General features: G+C 39.4%; 1 protein-coding gene across 2 annotated transcripts in view; it reads right to left on the minus strand.

Annotated features, from left to right (window-relative positions):
• Positions 1-21,258, minus strand: part of LOC131434462 (protein O-mannosyl-transferase Tmtc3-like) — a 696,449-nt gene that overhangs the window by 251,584 nt on the left and 423,607 nt on the right. For both annotated transcript variants that reach the window (XM_058601183.1, XM_058601184.1), the window contains exon 6: positions 7,455-7,570. In XM_058601183.1, coding sequence (XP_058457166.1) covers positions 7,455-7,570 — 116 coding nt within the window. The remainder of the gene's footprint in view (positions 1-7,454; positions 7,571-21,258) is intronic.

A 21,258-nucleotide genomic window follows, 5' to 3' on the forward strand; every position in this document is an offset into this window, starting at 1 on the left:
AAAACAAAAACTTAATATTTTTTTCAATTATCATTTGTTCCACGTCATTTAACTGTGGGAGAGAGGCAGTAATAGTAGCATAATTCACACAATCAATCAATCAATCGATTAATTATCGATAAACGAATGAGTGAAGGAAACATGTCCCGTCCAACAAAGTTCCTGCAGTGCTACGACATCGAAGTCGCGGATTTGAAGCTCATCATGCAGCATTCGGTCGTATCCTGGGAAGCCAAGCGATTTGCAGTTCCATGTGCCAAGCTTCCAATCGTAGTCCTTTGTTCGTTGCGTAGGTCTTTGCCGATTATTCCGAGTCGGATTTCCTTCTTGATCGTTCGTAACATATGTTTTCCGGGCGGCTTGTTCGGCCTGCACCAACTTCCTGTCTCGCCGGAGGGCCATCGTGTCAGCACTGTTTAGAGTCCCACACTGACACAAGGACGGCAATCAGCCGCTCCTAACATGGAGAACAGACGCTGTTTCGAGCCGCCCCAACATGGGGAACAGACGCTCGAGTAGGATCTCTGTAAAGAGAAGGCAAGCCCCCCTTCCCTGTCAGCATACGACCAAGGTCCCACCGGGGTTGGTTACCTGATCTTTCCTATGGTTGCTCGTACCCCAGCCGGCACCGCGGGAAGGTAGGGATAGGAGTTACTGGACAAGAGGCTAAGAACCACATTGGGGCCTGAATTGAGCATTGTCCAGTAGTTTACCAACCGCAAAGGACACCCAGGCCTATAGCTGTTAGGTAAGTAAGAAGGAAACATGTCGATTTTATTCATATTCTCGTCCTGCCGTTATATCTGTGATATTACACGCCATTTACATTTTGAACTTAAGTTAACTGCAAAACTGTTCAATCGATTGACGTAGGATGTTCATTTTGGTGGACAGAAGAAAGAATAATAATCTATAAATTCGATCATAAAAGTTTGGAAACCACTGCATTACATAGTGCGTACAGGTGATTTCCTCAACGAATACAATTTCTTTAAGAGTTGAATGTATATGACACTATTCGATTTGTTCAGTTGAAGTGAATTCACTTGCTTTAGATCGAGATGTATTTATTTTAAGGCAACATTTCGGTTTCGTTCACCGAAAGCCTTAACCGCTTGATGTCAACAATGATGATAGTTTTTTTGTGCTAGTAATGATTGTACTAACACTATCAGGGCTGGCAATAATCAACTCAGTACTTCATCATCACCGAGTTCAGCTCATCTGCAAATCGGTTTCAAAAGCGTCGCTGTACGAGTTTAGTAACTTGGTAACCATTTGTGTGGAGAAAACATCGTCTCAACATCGTAGTGTCAAGCAATCAGCAGATGAGCGCTGAGTGCACATCAAATATTAGAACCCACTGAGAGACGATTTGTGAGTTGTGATTTGATGTGTTTGTACATCAACACATTGAATCAGATTTTTATGACACTGTCTCGCTTGTATTCCCCTTCCACCAGAGTTGCCATGGGCGGCCAACGTTCGAATCGATGCCATTTCAATTCAATTCTCAAGACATGTTCTCGTATGCTGGAAAACGCATTCGGTTCAGTAGCCAATTGTGTTTAGCTCGAGACATGAAATTTAATCGTTTATGGTATACATCACGCTACGGTTCGACATTTGTTTTCGTACATTAATGCTTGCGTTCGTTTTGAGTACCAGCAAAAACAAAACCGAAAATCTGGGTTGTGTTGGCAGCTCTGTGGTTTAAGCATAAGGAGTGTATCAAAAATAAGCTATCTACAAATTTTTCTTTCAAATTATGATAAAAAACGATATTTTATTCAAACTAAAAATTGATCCTTTATTGTACGAGGTTAAACTTGAGTATAAAGACAACCGGATGAAATTTAAGTCATTTCTTCACGAGTTTTCGAACTTTTGATCGAACGCTCTTCATCAAGTTCCGGACAAGTGTTGCATCGCATTTTTGGACGCTTGAGCCAAATTTTTTTTGAACTCCTGCATGTTCCCAGCTACCTAACCAGTCTTCTTGAAGACCCTCTTCACGATTGCCCAGTAACGTTCGATGGGTCGAAGCTGAGGCCAATTTGGTGGATTGAGCCGACGCCAAATCCAGCCAAAACAGTGGAGGTGTACTATGCTTCTTATATAAAGGGTAGCAATCACTTCTGGAAACACTCAGATCGATAGATTTCTGCATTTATAGTTCCGGTAGTGTAAAAAAATGGTTGATTTCCAACCACAGGAACATATTGTTTGCCATACCAGTACCTTTCGACCGAATTTCTCCACTTGAATCGACCTGTCCGCATCGCTCACATCCTCCCCAACGACGACAGTAAAGTATTGTGGACCTGGAAGGGTTTTTAAGTCCTCCTTTACATAAGTCTCATCGTCCATCAAAACGCATGCATCTGGACCCTGCAAAAGACGCGAATACAATTCCCGGGTTCTTGTTGCTGCTTGCTTCTTCTGTTTTACACTTTGTTCCGAGATTTTCTGCTTCTTGTAGGTCTTCAGGTGATTTCGCCTCTTGATACGCTGGACCATTCCGACACTCGTTCCTGCTGTTTTGGTAAAATCACGTATTGACATTGATTTTTTCTTCATGATTAGAGATACAACTTTCTGGTCCAGTTTCGGGTTGGAAAAACCGGGTTTTGTGCCTCTTCCTGGTAGCTCATCCTAAGAATAATGTTTCCCAAACTTTTTACATAATTATGTTTTTACCACTGGCATGATGAATTCCTAACCGCTTCTCCAATTTTCGCATAGTAATACCCTTCTCAATTAGCCATGTGTATAGAACATTAATTTCCACTTCATTTTCAATACGCGACATTTTGAAAACGCAGAATTTTAACCGCACAAACAAGTAAAGAATCGAAAGCTGATAGAAAAACGTGATTAATCCACCTAGCAGTGAGATGATACCTTTTTTTTATCAATCCGCATGTGTTTTTTGCATGAATATTCTTCGGTGTTTAAGTTTTCATGACATTATTTTAATGACCGTCGTTTTAAGCGACAATTTGAGATTTTAATCACTCATTACTCTGTAGTGTCGAAACTGCAAATAGGATCGAATTTAAATCTAGAAGTGTGATAATCGATTAAACATGCCATGATATGTAAGTTCCACTTTAGAGTTTACGGTAATTTAAGGTACTTCCAGAGCCGGTATCCAGGAACCAGCATAACCCAAACCGATTCGTATGGCCATATGACGAATAAATTACAACAGTTTTGAGTCCAACTTCGAAGCATAATTGGATAAAATTAATTAATTTTTGTATGTATGTATGAAACTAATTATTTTGTATATAAGTTTATTTTAATTTGAATTTTTGTTTCTGAAATTTGATTAGGCTTTTTTTGAGAAAACGATTGAGCTTTGAGAAACGATTTTATACTGGAACCGGAATTCTAAAATCGGTATGGTTGAAGTCAGATAAATTCACCTGAATAGCTGTATAGTTTACATTTGTTTCAAAATATTTGAAAATCAGTGAAGACATCTTTGAGAAATCATAACACGAATTAAATTTTTCGGTGCCTTCTGAATCGACAACTGAATACCACTAAAACTGAAAAAAGTTAATATTTTTTATCGACTATCCAAATCTGCTAACCCGATAAACCTGATTAATTTATGTGGAATAGACATTTTCATACCAATCACCCTGTATCTCCAAAACCGGAAGTTGGATCTGACTGAAGAGCAAGATGTTTTATAGAATCTTGCAACTTTTCATTTGAATCTTAGATCGGTTCAGCCATCTACGAGAAGAATGAGTTACACAATTTTGATTTCGTTTCATATATCATCCTGTAGTTCCGGAACCAGAGGTCGGAACCAAACCTAATTCAGGAACTTTGTTTGGGAGCATACGACTTTTCGTATGAATATGAATTTGTAGAAAAGAAATTTTCAGGGAAAATTGAGTGAAATTATTTGTCACACACGCATTTGCTGATCTCGACGAACTGATTCGAATGGTATATGGATGTTATGTTCTTCCAGCATTTATTGCTGTAAGTAGTTCAAAACAATATAATTAAAAAAAAATCTGCCATCATCTGGTTTATATATGTCATATTCGAACGATTATGTTGCCAAAAACGAGCCGTGCTAAAATCGGTCCGAGGCAAATTGTCATGAAAAAGGATGCTGTACACAGTCTTTTTGGTACTTAGAAACAATTGAATGTAACAGAATAAATAATCGTGTTTTCCGTTGCTCCCAAGCATTGCTTTGTCATACAGCGCTCAAAACTCCTACTGCTGGAATAGGGGGAAAAGTCGTTTACACAAAAATTTCGATATCTCCGTTAAAAATGGACGGATTTTAACAATCTATGGCTTGTTGAATAGGTATTATCGTGCGGAATCTAAGTCTGAAAATATATTCTGTTTTCAAGGTCAATTGTGACAGATACTGTCAAAAAACTGAAAATTTTGACATAAAACCTCGAATAACTCAAAAAGTAAACCTCTGATCTCAAAACCATTCAATAGCGTTTTGGGTGACGGGGAGACCTTTCATTTGCGACTAGTTTGATCAAAATCGGTCCAGCCATCTCTGAGATCTCGACCTCTTAGTTGACAACACACATACAGACACACACACATACACACACACACACACACACACACACACACACACACACACACACACACACACACACACACACACACACACACACACACAGACATTTGCTCAGTTCGTCGAGCTGAATCGATTGGTATATGTCATTCGGCCCTCCGGGCCTCGGAAAAATTTTCGAAAGTTTGAGCGAATTCTATACCTATTTTTTATATATATAAAAAAAGGTAAAACGCACAACATGCTGCGATCTGAGCATAAAAAACCATCACAAATACATGCGTACAACACAAATGTATGTGGATAGCTTATTTTCGATACACTTCTTACACTCACCGATGTAGCTCGGTACGGTGATGCCAAACTCAGTACTCACTTTTTAAAACTAGGAATGAGAGTTAAATGCTATGAAATCAAAACTGAGAACCATCAATACCATCATAATTTGATGTCAGCGGTGCTCTGTAAAGGTGAGTGTGTTTGTTTATATCAGAGTTGCAAATTGTCAGTCATGTCAAATGACCTTGACAGACTGACTAAAATCATCGTCAACTCTAATCGGTACGGTCAAACTGTCTGTCAAATGAGATACTCGATAGTTCAATGACCAAGTAGAAGTATACTCAGTCAAAGACAGGTGACGCATTTTGTTCTCTCTCTCTCTCATTCTCCTATTCCCTGTTGAAGTAAAAAAAATCCATGAGAGTACTAACACAAACATAAATTTATAAAGTTCATTGTTCTTTGTAAAAAGTCATCGGATTCCAGAGTTTATTGGTGTACATGAATTTAATTTAATGTTTAGTCACATCGTAATCAAGCGGTGACAGGAGAAATGAAGATAATATCAATCGCATCGGCAATCAATGAGCGTCCTGGTGAGTGAAATATCAAGAGAATTTATGACAGATCGGCTCTCAGACACTCAATATATGATGATTGGTAGAGCCCGACTGGCAGCAGTCCAGTGACATAAACTTTCCTATCTTCGTCGTGCAAAGTTGCTCGTTGATAGTGACATTTAGCAGCTCTAGTTTAGATCAGCGATGAATTTTATCTTTACCATCATTTTACGGATTGCATCGTAAATCATGAGGTGAATTGATGAATAGAAAAAACCGAATCTTATGAGCAAGTTTTTGCCACCATTGGACACTATGAATCCTTTAAAATCGTGTATCGAACGTATGACTATTGGCTTACGAGGTCAGATCATTACATTCTAAAGTACCGACTTGGATGCTTTGCATGGCGTAATGAAAAATATACGAATATTCATGAACTAACTAATAAACAACGTTGCGTCCCCACTTTACTACTGATTATGGAAACGCATGGTTGTTAATTTGTTGGTAGTGATGAGTCTTAGTATTGCATTTCGTCACCTAATTAGAACAGACCTCACAGTGAATCGCAGGCACACAGAACGATTGCATGACAAGTGCGACCGTTTCGACAATAAGAACTCGTCCTTTGGTCCGGGGGCGAATATGTGGCTTAAATGACCAGCACTGTTGGAATTGGAGGTAATGATATCCGCTATTTGTGTGTTTTGCGTTTTCTAACACGTTTTGAAACTGCTTTAAATAATGTTAACACTACGCATGAAAAACCATAGAGCAAAATTATGTATTAAAGAAAGTAGAGGAAAGAATGCAAGAAATCTGCAAATTCGCATGTTTAATTTTAAACTCAAGACGTTGTTATTGCTCCTGCATGATTTGTTTTTTTTTCATTTTACGTTGGAATTGCACGCGTTTAAACGTCGAACAATTTCACTACATAAAACAAACCCGAATCCAAACCAAATCCGATGCTTCTAGGTTTGAAATACTTTGATCCCGATTAAAAAACTCCCGGCTCGGCAAAAGTGAGTAGACCGTAGGCAAAACCACAGCCAGGCCAACTGCCAAGAGCTGGCCACGGCTAGGAAGGTATACAGTCGAGAAAAGCGAGGCGCAAAGCCACACTTAGGTTGTGATTAAAATTCCTCCAGGAGCGATCACTACTACAGCCTGTTCTGTGTGGTGCTGCTAGCGAAAAGAAAACCGAACCGAAGTGGAGTGTGGTTGAAACATTCAAATAAAAATGTACCTTTTTTGTTTCTCTCTTTTTCTCTACGGCGCAAACCCCAGCGGCACTTGACGGATTTTCGTAAAAACGTAAATGAAAACACAAGCAAAGATGGTGTGGTAATTTAGACCGGGAATTAGAGGCTACGAAAACGGAACCGGAATGGACAGAAAATGGTGTTGGATGATTTTTTTGTTTGTTGGTAATCTGTAGTCACAATACCAACAGCAGACTTGGGCTGACCCGAGTTCCTCTCGGCGGTAGTATTTTTTCGCCAGCCTGGAGACAATTTCCGACGGCAAGTATTCGAATTGGGATTGAGCTTAGCATTTTGCCGCGGTCGTTTCATTTTGTGCCAAGAGACGTATGAAACTCTGCATATTCCTGAATGAATATGATGACAAAAAAAACGCCACTTTGGAGGTCCTGGTTTACTCTGTGCAGGGCTGGGGTTTCGGAAGATGGGCTATTGTTGTTGGTGTTGTTATTTTTACTGCTGTGCCGTCGGCACCGATTCCCTAGAGCGGACAAGTGATTAAGATAAATCGTTCAATTTCGGTTTGCTTGTTTGTTGCTTTGTGCTGACCGTGACATGTAATTTGTCGGACAGCGCGGTACCGCGTCCCCAAACCCACCGTCGCGGGATTTACGATGTTGCACAGGCGCACAGAGCAGAAATAAACAAAAGAAGAAAATAAAAAAACGTTTCTTTACATGACCGAAATCTCAGTCAACTAAAAAAAATTAAAGAGTTGGCGCTCAACGCCTAAATATCCAACCCCCTAGTCATCGCGCGAAGACTTACCTTTTGGGCGACGAATATTTCATAGATCGCACAGACACCGGTTATGGTGATGCCCTGTTCCTTGCAAAGCATCGCCGTTGTGACGAACATCATCGCGACCGAGAGATAGCGCCAGCCTGGAAGAAATGGAGAGGATAAATTGTAAGTGATTTGAAAATGCCTGGGTTATTTATTTTATTACTGTTCATATCTGAAGTAGATGTAGGCAGAGTGAAATTATGTTAGGATGTTCATTGTGTTCTGGTTTATTGATGATGTCTGGGTAAAGCAAGATTGGTCTCGAGCTCGGACGGATGCATTTGCATACAAGTGTAGATACTACAGTGCTAAGGTTTTCCACGACGGCATTCGAGAAAGGGGGCGCGAGTATTCGAAGAGTAATGAATGTGTTTATTTCAATTATGTTTTTGCTGTGCAATACATTGAAAAAGCTTGCTCTGCTAAATGAATTGTCATTTTTTAGCATGACTACGCTCGGCAATATGGTTCCGGTTCATACGCAAAAATATCTGTTTTTCAAAACATGTTTATTGTGGAGCTGCAATACCCAACAGCTTCACGAAAACAAAAACGGAAAAAACTACACTACGTAACTTTTTTGCCCCATAGTAAAGTAAAACGTATTCACGTCAAAAGGATGTAATCAAATTAACATAGTATGCTGGTTTTACTATCAGTATGAAAAATTTAAAAATCTGCGAAACATTGTGAGAATTCGATATTTAAATATTATTTTTGCCTTTCTCATATAGAAAGGTTATGCAATCACTGCGAAAACCGACTTTTGAACCGAGACCTGGTGAGCCGAGTGTCATATACCATTCGAGTCAGTTCGTCGAATACGCAAAATGTTGTGTGTGTGTGTGTGTGTGTGTGTGTGTGTGTGTGTGTGTGTGTGTGTGTGTGTGTGTGTGTGTGTGTGTGTGTGTGTATAGGCGTATGTGTGTATGTGACGTTTTTTTGCACTAACTTTTCTCGTAGATGGCTGAACCGATTTTCATAAATTTAAGTTCAAGGGCGAAAAACCGTAAAAAAATTCTAAATCGACCTCAAATCTTTCTCAATTGATAGTTTTCATCAGTAGACGATCAAAAAAATCGATTTCGGTTATTATTTCAAAAATCGAAGAAAATTATTTTGAGAAATACCACAGTATTATACATGATAGTATGATTGATATGAGAAAGGTATCATTATACCACTAGGTAGATTGAAACAGGTCAAGGATGGCTTTTATCGTATCAAAGAACGCTCATCAGTAACACTTCACACGATTGAATCAGTGCCATCAAATAGAGACGGATATCATCGCAACAACAAAAACCCGGAATGGCTCATTTAACATAGAATAGACACCAGTGCGAGAGCGATTTTCTCTCGATGACATTTCTGGGAATCAAAGGTTAGCACGCTGCTGTGGGGATCCTCTCTGAAGCAACAAACGGTCGCTTATTCTCGTTTCGCGATCCGATTCTATACGGACATTTGGTAATTACGATAGAATCATTTTACTATTGCCGCTTATTCTAACTATGTGCATATAACCTTTGTATAAGTTATGTCTATGAAAATGTCTGGGAATGCTCCACACAAGGGTTTTGAAATATTGCAACCTAGTATGAGAATCATCAAGTCGAATCATCGATTCGATTTTCTGCGATAATTGTCAACTTGCGATTCTCTCTTGGGAAATTCCACACAGCAACGATCATTATCAGACTGTACATTTTTTTAAGGGCCGTGAAATACTCAGAGTATGGAGTGGAGCGAAGAAATGTGAAAAAATTCTCTCGCGGTTCATGCATTGCGAGCAGAGATGTCAGATATTTTCATAGAAAATCAGTATTACCCAGAATAAAAAATCTGTATTTATCTGTATCCACTATAAGATCGAAATATTTGTAATGAAAATTTGTTGAGATAATGATATTCTAAAAATTGATGGTTTTAAAATGAGAAATTGAATGAGTGCTCAATGTTCATATCATTCTACAACGGCGACATTAAATGCTTTCAAATTTTAATCACCAATCGGAATCAACAAAACATAATTTCAATTTCAGCGCTCAACTTAAACTATCAACACCATTTAAAGATTTTTAGATCAATTTGTGATTCGTCGATTGGTTACAAAACTGTCGTCATTACTACCAAAGAGAGTTCAAACGAACAAAATTATTTTATTCTTTCCTTTTTAAAAAAAAATCGCTATAAATGTATAATACAAATAAGTCTGTATAAATGGCATCTCTGATTGAGAGACTCGTGTTCTTGTAGCATCTTCTACCGGATAGAAAATGTTGTATACAATATAGATAGCAATACAGAAGCTGTCAAATTTTCGGCAATCATCAATACTGAAACAGGTTTTTTCGATATTTTCACAAAAAGGATTATAATACAGGGATTTTGTTTTTCTTCCTAATTCTTTAAAAACAGATTTTCATAAATACGATTATTTCATAAGGCAATAAACATAAGTTTTTCTTTGCCGTAGCATCCACAATACATAGTACTGTAAGCCAAATACATTTCAAATATCATATTAGTATGTCGGTATTCAATCGTTAATCGTTAAATTTGGTTAATCAAGCGGCTTGTTATTATAAATAACATTATAAATAAACATTTATTTTATACATGCACAGTTCGAACAAATGTTGAGATTTCACAGCTTATAAGATGCACATAAATGGAGCGTCGTATTTTACACAAATTCATATTCATGAATATGTACAATTGTGTGATTTGAAAATTAAAATGCTTGAAAGCTAATGAAATAAAAAACAAAAGATCGATAGCAACAGCGCGACTTGAACTGAGAAACATTAGACCACAAAGCACTCCAGTTAATCGACTGAGCCACAGAAGCACATATCTGTTTGACGAGTAATTGATGCATTTAAACCCATAAACCCATACAGTGGCACCTGGTAACCGAGTGCAGATTACACTCGGAGCCTGTAAAATTCTGTACGAATGGAGTATTGTATCATTTGACAACTAAAGTAGCTACTTAAGTAGCTATGTAGAATTATATCACCTGTGAAATTCATAATTTTTTTCTGTGTGATCTTATAACTATTTCAGGTTTGTTTGTATCAGTTCATCACTTTCATTTAATATACGATAGCTGGCTATTGGTTGAACTCATGGAAGAGAAAGAAGTCTAACATAAAATAAAAATTAAATTGAAACTCTAATTGTCTTCATGAAATGATAAATAATTTTCATGTATGGAAGGTCACGACAAGCAAAAATGTCTCGAACTGAGATATTGGATAGTCTACCTTGGGTACGCAAAGAATTTATTAGTTGAGACCTGACATCACAATACTCCACGCATGTCTAAACGACATGATCAATATCGCGTTAATTCTTTAAAAGTTATTGAATAATTTTTTCCGTTTAGAGTATGAAACAGTGAAGCAAAAAAAAAGACAGGTGAATAATTTCAGAGACATAACTGGATGATCTGAATACGAATAAAACTGACATGCTCGTACATAAAAAAAACTAGAAAAACTTGCCGAAAAAGTGGGAAAAATCCATAAAGTTGTTTTGTAAGGACAAAGGAATTTTCCACTGAAAAAGTAGCCAATGATTGCTAGATCTACAATTGATGCTTGGCGCGCAACTAGTTGCATCAGTGCTTGGCCGCCGAAGGAAAGAATACTAGATCGTTGAAAAAATTGTCTGGCGCGCAACGAGCTGTTTTGTGTGGAGATTTCAAAGGCATACTTGATCTCCGTGATTCTTCATTTCGAACCACGTGCTCAATTGGTTTTTAAAAAAACATTGCTTGCTAAATGAATTAATGACGGAATGCTTAGCACTGTTCTAGCTATGTCGATATACTATTCAAGCCATACCGTAAGCAGGAGCGTAAGTTCTGATTTCGTTTACCAGTAAGTAGTACTAGATGCAATGTGAGCCATGTAATACCATGTAATGTCATTTGATTCTGCTGGACAATGCCAAAGGGTGATTAACGTAATAAATTGATTTGGGATTTTATGTTCCTTCTTTTTGTATTTTCGAATTAGTAAGATAAAGATCAAATTGAAATTATAACGGAGTTCTTCCAAGCAATCAAAAGTTTCACAGTATATGAAAATATTTTTATTTTCTTGCTCCTTCAAAATAGACGAGAAACTTTTGATAACTTGAAGGTACAGAACAAGCTATTTTTATTGCTGCACTGAGCTAAAGTTCGTTCAGTTGCGTTGGGTGAGTTTTCAAATGTGCATTATTACCAGAAAACGAGCGGCTTAGGATACTATTCATTTACTTTGAAAGTAGCTTAAAATCAATCATTCCCTCTATTTGAACTTTGGGTTACTTGACCAATTACTAAATGCAAATCGTAAATATCATATCTGGAAGAGATGACTTTTTTTTTCAACGATATATTTGATAAGGTACACTATCTTAGTTCTAAGATGCTGAGGGCAAAAGAGATGAGTTATGATAGTTAATAACATGAAATGCATCATTTGGATATTCTGTAATCTGTTGGTACAAAAGATGAGGAGGTTTCATGCATACTGGATAGTAATAGATTGACGATAAGTTATCTCCAGTGGATTTTGTCCTGCCCCAGAAATCAATATAATAAAGAGAAAATATGGTAGCTTAAAATTGTTAGTTGTGAGATCTACTGACCCTGTTTAATGCATTGGAAAAGACGAAAATTGGTATATTCACTCCACACATTTTCTTCGCTATTACGGATGTATTGCACATTTTCCATATAATTTTGTCTAATATTGATTCTCAGAAGCTAACTTATTTCCTAATTGTAGACGGAGTAGGGTAAAAGAGGTATTTTGATCACTTCATATATTTTGGCCACTTCATATATTTTGGTTCACCTAACAAACTTTATGGATTTATTCGATGTTAAGTAATCCATGTTGCATCGATTTGAAACTAATCACATTAAATTACCTATTGTGGAAGAGTTTTGAAAAGGTATTACATTTGGTGGATATTTTCACAAAGTGAGCCAAAATAAAATAAATCCTAAAGTGGGCCAAAATACCTCTGTTACCCTACTCAGCAAAATTATGTGGTAACTCAACTGATGATATTGACAATTGATACGATTATTTGACGAATTCAGTGTTCATGTACAAGTTGATGGACGCTACATGGATAAAATTATCGTTTTAACTATTGAATATACATAAATTTTATCGCTGAATGCTATGAACATTTATTATACATGACTATGTAGAATCACCCGGTTAGCGGAGAAACATTTTTTGGACAACCGATCTCAAAATAAAATTCCTTGCGATAATCTTCATTTTTTCCAATGAATTTTAAACATGTTCAGTCTATAATTGAGCCTGAACAAGTAATAACGAGCAAGTCGCGATGTAAATAGCAGAAACTTTACGTCTGCTTAGCGGTTCAAATTGAACTGCCGAGTTTTGCATAAAGCAGTTCAGTTTGAACTGTTATGCACTGATGAGTCAAAGACGAAACGTAAAAATATCAAAATCGGTTATGTGCCCTAGCACAAAATTTGGCTAACCCCTGAATGAAAGAATAAACAGTTTTCTATAGGAGAGAGAATCGATTTAAGAGCACTTTGATTATAAATTGCATGACTAAATTGACCGTCTTAAACAACATACATGTCTCCCTCATATTCGTCAATTGGAAATACTCATGATTTATAACCATTCATAGTTAGTGTCTATTTTACTAGCAAACAAAACGTGTTGAAGGCTCCCAGCACTCAATCGCTCAATATTCCATATTTCTATGTGTCGGTTTTGCACGATACGCTTTGTGCGATGATTCGTTCTATTCAGGCGTTATTTGGGCATTGAATTTCACCATAGTGCTCATTCATAACATACATTTCAGAAGAACTTAAATTTTGAGTTATTTGTGATCATCTCATACCACTGAAAATTTTATCTTATATTGCTGACCATATTTCTGATGACATGGAGAAACAATTATGTTACTGCGTTAAATGCATAAAGAGATATTTTCGACAATGTTCTACCCATTCTTGTACAGGGTATATTTGGAAAAGGCTCCCCATAGTACAGTAAATCGTATTCATGAAAATATGGAGTAAGACGCAGACGCAACAGTCGCGAGAGCTGTACCAAGTATACGAATACATGTATTTTTCCACTACTTAGTTAGCTAGAAAAAGCTATTAAAATAATTACACCTAAAATTTATATAGAAGAAATGTGCAGTTATGGAATTCTAAAAGAAATTCTTGGTATGCTTAAAATGTTTCAGACATCGTGTTTTAGAAGGAGTTGTTTGCAGGAATGATGTACAGGGAATCATGTCATACACCATGCAAACATATCTAGCTACACACCCCCTTGTAATTGGCATTCTGCGAATCAGTATTCAGACATAAGCGTTTTTAATGACTGTGTCTGTTGAATATTTTCCGCTGTTTGTTATTCACGACAACACAAGTTTACCTCCACTTGAAAGATTTTCTACATCGATCGGATTCATTGTTCTTTGTCTTAGACACCAGCAGCAGGCATAATTCCGTGGTGAACCTCCGCAGCTGACATGACGTGAGAGTAAATCTTAAATTATTCCGCAAACTACGGTAAAATTTACAAGCCCATTTAGCTTCGCCATCCACAACCGTAATACTGTGTTTCTGAGCCGTCAATGTCAAGCTTTTAAACTTGACAGCCCGCAACCAATCCATCCAAGAGGCCGAGGCTCGTCGCACGATGGAACGACGCAAAAGGGGCCAAAATAAGCGGCTAAACGAATGTTAAAATATGGATGAAAAATGGAAAAGGGTATTTTATTTAATTAAAACCCTATCGTGCTCTTACTGTACGTTCGATTGCACCCATTGCTGCCAATGTGATTTATAATCAATGCAAAAAAACATTTGAAATAAATTACCCTAAATTGTACAAATGCAATCCTAATGTAGCTTATGAATACGTTCAAGATAGTGGAAACGGTTTCAAATATTTCCAGTCTAAAGAAAACAGTTCAGCATGAAAGGGTTAACGCTGACGTACGTAAGCCACAGCCACACACGTACAAGCGATTTGAGATACTCAAAGTCGTTGTTGCCGGTGTTTTTCCGACGGAAGCAAGTTTACCACCTGCTAGTTTGTCTATCCGTCAGCACTTTAAGGACCTTCAGTGGCTGAATGGCACACACGAAGAGAAATGGGAAAAAGTTCTCCACTCTGGGGTTGGGTTGTACAAGCCAAATGTTTCTTCATTTACACTTCATACTGAGCACATAAACACGTCACGTACGGGGAGAGCTAGGCGGCGACCGACAGACCGTTCTCTTTTCTACGTGCAGAAAATTAGAGTTACCGAAAAACGTTACTTCGGGCACACACTGTGAAAAAAATTTTCATTCGTTTTAAAAATATCGAAATATCAATCGTGTACCATCTCAATTTAACGCATTAAATCAGAAGCCTACTTGAAGTTTATTCATTTATTGGATACAGAACTGCAAACTACAGACTTCTTCAAAGCTTCGAACAGTCTTAGTCCGTGAAACATTTCTGCAGATGCGGAAGATCCCGATTGCAGAGGCAAATCTGTCAAATAGCGCATCGTACATGTACACTGCGGATAGTCGATCATGTCCTTCATTAGGTTTCACTTAAGGGTTAGCTAAGTTTTTGCTTCTAGATATTAAAAGCAGTTCGATTTTTTTCCTATTCAACTTCGACTCGTCAGGGTTTAGCAGTTTATGTTTAACTACTATGCCACTTAAAAGTTTTTTTTTTTTTTTTTTTTTTTCAATAGTATAATATATATTTTCAGGCACACTGCTTAAGCTCTAAGATGCCAAGGGTATTTCCTAATCTTAATTAACGACTAACTTAAAACTAGAATAGTATCATTAGATTATGTCGTCTAGAATTTTTGAAAAAAGCTTTTAGCTGGTATTCGGCAGGTGTCGGTGAATTGAATATTGCATGAATTCCAAATGGTGCTATATATGGCCGCTTCCTTTCGGTTCGTGTGGGTCCGCGGGAAACACCCCCAGGCTACGAAGGCCCGGCGGGTGGCCCGCATGCTGGTCATCGTCTGGAGCGTAGGACCGTAGGCGGTGATGGTGATGTTACGAAGAGATGAGAAAATAAAAAAAGTAAATATTGTGAAAACCGAGGTAAATAGGGGGTATGGAAACAAAATGTCTGAAAACTACAGAGATCTAATTAGTTGCCATCGAGATGGTGAAGAGACATGGAAGGGGGGAACGAAAAGTTAGTGACAAAAAAAGATCTTGTTAGTTCCAATGAAGATGGTGGACAGGGACGGTGATCGAGAGAATCGAGCGGATGTTAGTGTCGAACCTGTAGGTGGAGATTATACTTTCTGAGCGAGGTATAACAGATTACACTTGGATATTAATGTGTTTGAGGTACTGGTATATAAGAAGCATATAAGAGATATCCCGACTAGCCAACACATCTCGGACCGGAACTTCAGGTGGTCTACCTCGGGCCCTTAGGGAGTCCTTTAATAAAGACCTGGCGTCACGATACTCCGTACACGTCCATACGACATGCTCGATGTCCTGATAACCGTCACCACAAGCGCAGAGACCGCTCTCCACGATTCCAATACGCCGGAGGTGCGCGTTGAAGGTGTAATGGTTTGACATGAGCCGAGACATCACACGAATGAAGTCACGACTCACGTTCATCCCCCTGAACCAAGGTTTCGTCGATACCCTAGGGATAATGGAATGCAGCCATCGTCCCAGTTCGCCATTGCTCCATGAAGTTTGCCAACTTTCGAGAGTTTTCTGACGAGAGATACTGAAAAATTCATTGAAGCAGATTGGTCTTTCATAAATATCACCTTCTAATGCGCCCACCTTAGCCAATGAGTCTGCCTTTTCATTGCCCGGAATGGAACAATGCGAAGGGACCCAGACTAACGATATTAAATAAGACCGTTCAGATAAAGTACTCAAATGTTCCCGTATTTTCCCCAGGAAATATGGGGGATACTTTCCTGGCTTCATTGCCCGGAGAGCTTCTATTGAGCTTAGACTGTCCGTGACAATGAAGTAATGGTCTTTGGGCAAGGTTTCAATGATCTCGAGGGTGTACTGAATAGCAGCTAATTCTGCGACGTAGACTGAAGCCGGATCACTGAGTTTGTACGAAGCGGTGATGTTCTGATTGAAGATTCCGAAGCCTGTGGACCTGTTGATGTTTGATCCGTCAGTGTAAAACATCTTTTCACAGTTGACTGTTCTAAATTTATTATAAAAAATATTTGGGGCCACTTGAGGGCGCACGTGATCCGGAATTCCACGAATTTCTTCTCTCATGGATGTGTCGAAAAACACAGTAGAATTAGTAGTATCCAAGAAATGAGCACGGTTGGAAACAAACGAAGAAGGATTAATATTCTGAGCCATGTAATCAAAATACAAGGACATAAAACGGGTCTGAGAATTGAGTTCGACAAGCCTTTCGAAGTTTTCAATCACCATCGGATTCAAGATATCGCATCGGATTAGCAATCGATATGAGAGATCCCAGAATCGGTTTTTCAACGGTAAGACGCCCGCGAGCACTTCGAGACTCATCGTATGAGTCGACTGCATGCAACCTAAGGCAATACGCAAACAACGATACTGAATTCTTTCCAGTTTAATGAAATGGGTGTTCGCGGCAGATCGGAAGCAGAAGCATCCATATTCCATTACGGACAATATCGTTGTTTGGTACAGCCTGATCAGGTCTCCTGGGTTTGCACCCCACCAAGTTCCGGTTATTGTGCGAAGAAAATTGATTCTCTGCTGGCATTTTTGTTTCAGATATCTAATGTGACATCCCCAGGTGCCTTTGGAGTCGAACCAGACCCCGAGATATTTAAATGTGAAGACCTGAGCTATGGTTCCACCCCCTAGTTGAAGCTGTAGTTGTGCTGGTTCTCGCTTTCTTGAAAATACGACCAGCTCAGTTTTCTCCGTAGAGAACTCGATACCCATTTGAAGAGCCCATGTCGACAAGTTGTCGAGGGTATCTTGTAATGGTCCTTGGAGATCGGCAGCTTTGGGTCCTATAATGGACACAACGCTGTCGTCGGCAAGTTGTCTTAGCGTGCAAGATGTGTTGATACATTCATCAATGTTGTTTACGTAAAAGTTGTATAAAAGGGGGCCCATGTAACTGAATCGTATTGTCGACAAATCACCATGTGCAAAATACATGTGTTTCTCGGACAATAGATTATGTAAAAAGGTATTCAAAACCGGCGAAAGACCATGCTGGTGCAGCTTCTTAGATAGGATATTTATAGAAACTGAATCAAAAGCCCCCTTGATATCTAGAAATACTGATGCCATTTGTTCTTTACGAGCAAATGCCATTTGAATTTCGGTTGAGAGCAACGCAAGACAATCGTTCGTTCCTTTACCCCTGCGGAAGCCGAATTGTGTATCTGAAAGTAAACCATTAGTCTCGACCCAATTGTCTAGACGGAAGAGAATCATTTTTTCGAACAACTTCCGGATACAGGAAAGCATAGCAATCGGCCGATACGAATTGTGATCGGAGGCTGGTTTCCCAGGTTTTTGAATGGCGATAACTCTCACTTGTCTCCAGTCGTGTGGAACAATATTACCCTCGAGGAACTTGTTAAACAAATTCAGCAAGCGCCTTTTGGCAGAGTCAGGAAGCTTTTTCAACAAGTTGAATTTAATTCTGTCTAACCCCGGGGCCTTATTGTTACACGACAAGAGCGCAAGTGAGAACTCTACCATCGAAAACGGTGTTTCGTTTGTATTCGAAGTCGCGGCGCGGGATATCTTCTGTTCCGGAACAGAATCAGGACATACTTTTTTAGCGAAATCGAATATCCAGCGGTTAGAATATTCCTCGCTTTCTTTCGTTGTGTTTTGGTTGCGCATTCGTCGGGCTGTGTTCCAAAGAGTGCTCATCGATGTTTCTTTTGTTAATCCGTCAACAAACCGTCGCCAGTAACCTAGTTTCTTTGCTTTAACTAAGTTCTTCATTTGCTTATCTAGCGCTGCGTAATTTCTATAATTATCAGGTGTTCCATATTTTCTGAACTTTTTGAATGCTAAAGATCTTTCCGCGTTCAGTGATGAGCACTCTTTGTCCCACCACGGGTTGGGAGGACGAATGTTAGTATTCGCGCCGGGTATACGTTTCGTCTGAGCTTGAATCGCAGTGTCGAGAATCAAGCCAGCCATAAACGTATACTCTTCCTCCGGAGGAAGTTCTTGTGTTGTTTCTAGTTTCTCAGATATCGATATTGCGTAGCATTTCCAATCAATATTTCGTGTGAGGTCATACAAAACATTGATTGTTTCCGATGGTCTTAATCCGCTGGCGATTGAAATTACGATAGGCAGATGATCGCTACCGTGGGGATCAGGGATTACCTTCCACGTGCAATCCAACCGTAGCGATGTCGAGCAGAGGGATAAGTCCAGCGCACTTGGTCTTGCTGGTGGTGCTGGAATTCGTGTCATTTCTCCCGTATTCAAGATTGTCATTTTGAAGTTGTCGCAAATATCATGGATCATAGCTGATCTGTTATCATCATGAAGACAACCCCATCCCGTACCGTGAGAGTTAAAGTCTCCTAAAACTAACGTCGGTGCGGGAAGAAGTTGCATGATACTGCTGAGCCAGTGGTACCCAACTGAGGCTCTAGGGGGAATATAGATGGAAGCAATACAAAGGTCCTTGCCTTTAATTGTGACATGACATGCGACAACTTCAATACCTGATATCGAGGGGAGGTTAATTCGAAAGAAGGAATAGCACTTTTTGATCCCCAAAAGTACTCCTCCGTAGGGATTATCTCGATCCAGGCGAATAATGTTAAAATCGTGGAAGTTTAGTGATACATCAGAAGTTAACCAAGTTTCGCACAATGCAAATGCGTCACATTTCAGATTATTTACTAAGTATTTAAAAGGATCTATTTTCGGGATGATACTTCTACAGTTCCACTGTAAAACAGTGATCGAATCCTTGACCTCGTTCGAAAAATTAGCCATCGAAGGAAACGATTGCTGAGAGGAGGGGCCATTTTGCAGTCAGCTGCATCAAAAACATTTTAACTTTTGGCAGGAAAGTCATCAAAATACCTTTTAGGGGGTCAGAAATGTTGAAGACGGAAAATATAAAGTCCACAATGTCACTGAATTTTACAAGTCCAGCACTTGATGTGTTTTCTGGTTCCTTGGGGACTTTCGGGGTTTTGGGTGTCCCCGGAAGTGTTGGATATTCTTTCTCCGATTTCAAGTCTCCGGAACTAGGAGCTTTTGGCTTCTTCTTTTCGTTTTTTTTACCAACACTTCCTTCTGCTGCTACTTTTGGAGGGCCTTCAAGAGATATCTTCGAACCCTTTCTAGGGAGTTTAGGAGATGATATATTTTTCCTCTTCCTAAAACTACGAGGGACAGTTGAAGATGTACCTTCTTGAGGATCGTCAGAGTCGCAATCGTCCGCAGACAAACAGGTGTAGGGGTTCTGTTCAGGTGGTGTGGCGATTTTCAGCATTTCTGCGAACGAGCGGTTTGATCGTTGCTTGAGAGATCGTTTCAAATGATCTCCACGCAATTTATACGCAGAACATGCTGTGAGGTCATGCGGGGCCGCCCCACAGTAAAGACACTTTTCAATGTCTCTGTCGCAAACGCCATCCGCATGACTCTCTCCACACTTCGAGCAGCGGGGCCGATTTCCACAATGGGAAGCTGTGTGTCCTAGTTGTTGACAACTAGTGCAATTCATTACCCGTGGTACGAAAAGTCGTACAGGTAGACGAACCCTAGCCAGGAGAACGAATTTCGGCAAAGCCGAGCCGGAGAAGGTCACCCGATACGAGTCCGAGTGGGGATAAGACTTTGTCCCATCCGCGGCGATCGATACTGAATGCAAACGTTTGCAGTCCAGTATCTTGACATTCTTAAGCAAGGGATCTTTAAAACATCCGACCCCATGTTTGAGAATGTCCTCGCATGTCAGACTTGGATCCGTGATCACTCCGTCTATCTCGACTTCGCGAGCTGGTATATAAACGCGGTAGTCCCGCGTAAAGTGATCGTTTCGAGCGATCTCATTAGCATGTTTCAGACTGGTCAACGAGACCCTGAGCTTATCGGGACGAATTTTTGAAATAAATTTCAATGTTGTATATTTCGACTCCAAGTCTTTAGATATTTTCAAAATATTAAGCGGTTTATTCTTCTCTTTGGTCCGAAAATAAACCACATAAAGGCCGGCCGAGGGTGAAGGCTCTTCGGGATACTGTTTAACCCGGTGAGTCTTACTATTTGGGGCAGATTTAAAATCTGTTTCCATTTTATCTTCGGGGGGCAGGGGAGAATTTAATGGACTTGCCATAGCGCGGTTGAGGTTCCGCGCAAATTATAGGGGGAGTCAAAATATAAGACGATAAAGGGACACGAAGGGAAAAAATATTATACTTAGCTAATGATCCGTAGCAACTCGGCCGCTGAGGCCAAGCGTTAGTTACAACGACCTCCGAGAATAAATATGCACACAGCACCGGTTCACGGCACCACACTAAACGTCGGTTCACTGTTCTTATTGTTTTAACACAATAGCACCCGGCACTGTCTAACGGTATTTATTGTTTATACTGTGTTGATCTACTGCACAAGCTCACGAACAAAAGATCTGATATTAAATGACCTTGAAACGGATTAGAATGGATTAACGCACAGCTGCTCTAATGCAAACTACCATCCGATCGATACGACGGTCACGAAAGGAATGCCACTTAGAAGTTC

Source organism: Malaya genurostris, chromosome 3 (assembly GCF_030247185.1).
Source record: "Malaya genurostris strain Urasoe2022 chromosome 3, Malgen_1.1, whole genome shotgun sequence".
Taxonomy (NCBI): Eukaryota; Metazoa; Arthropoda; class Insecta; order Diptera; family Culicidae; genus Malaya; species Malaya genurostris.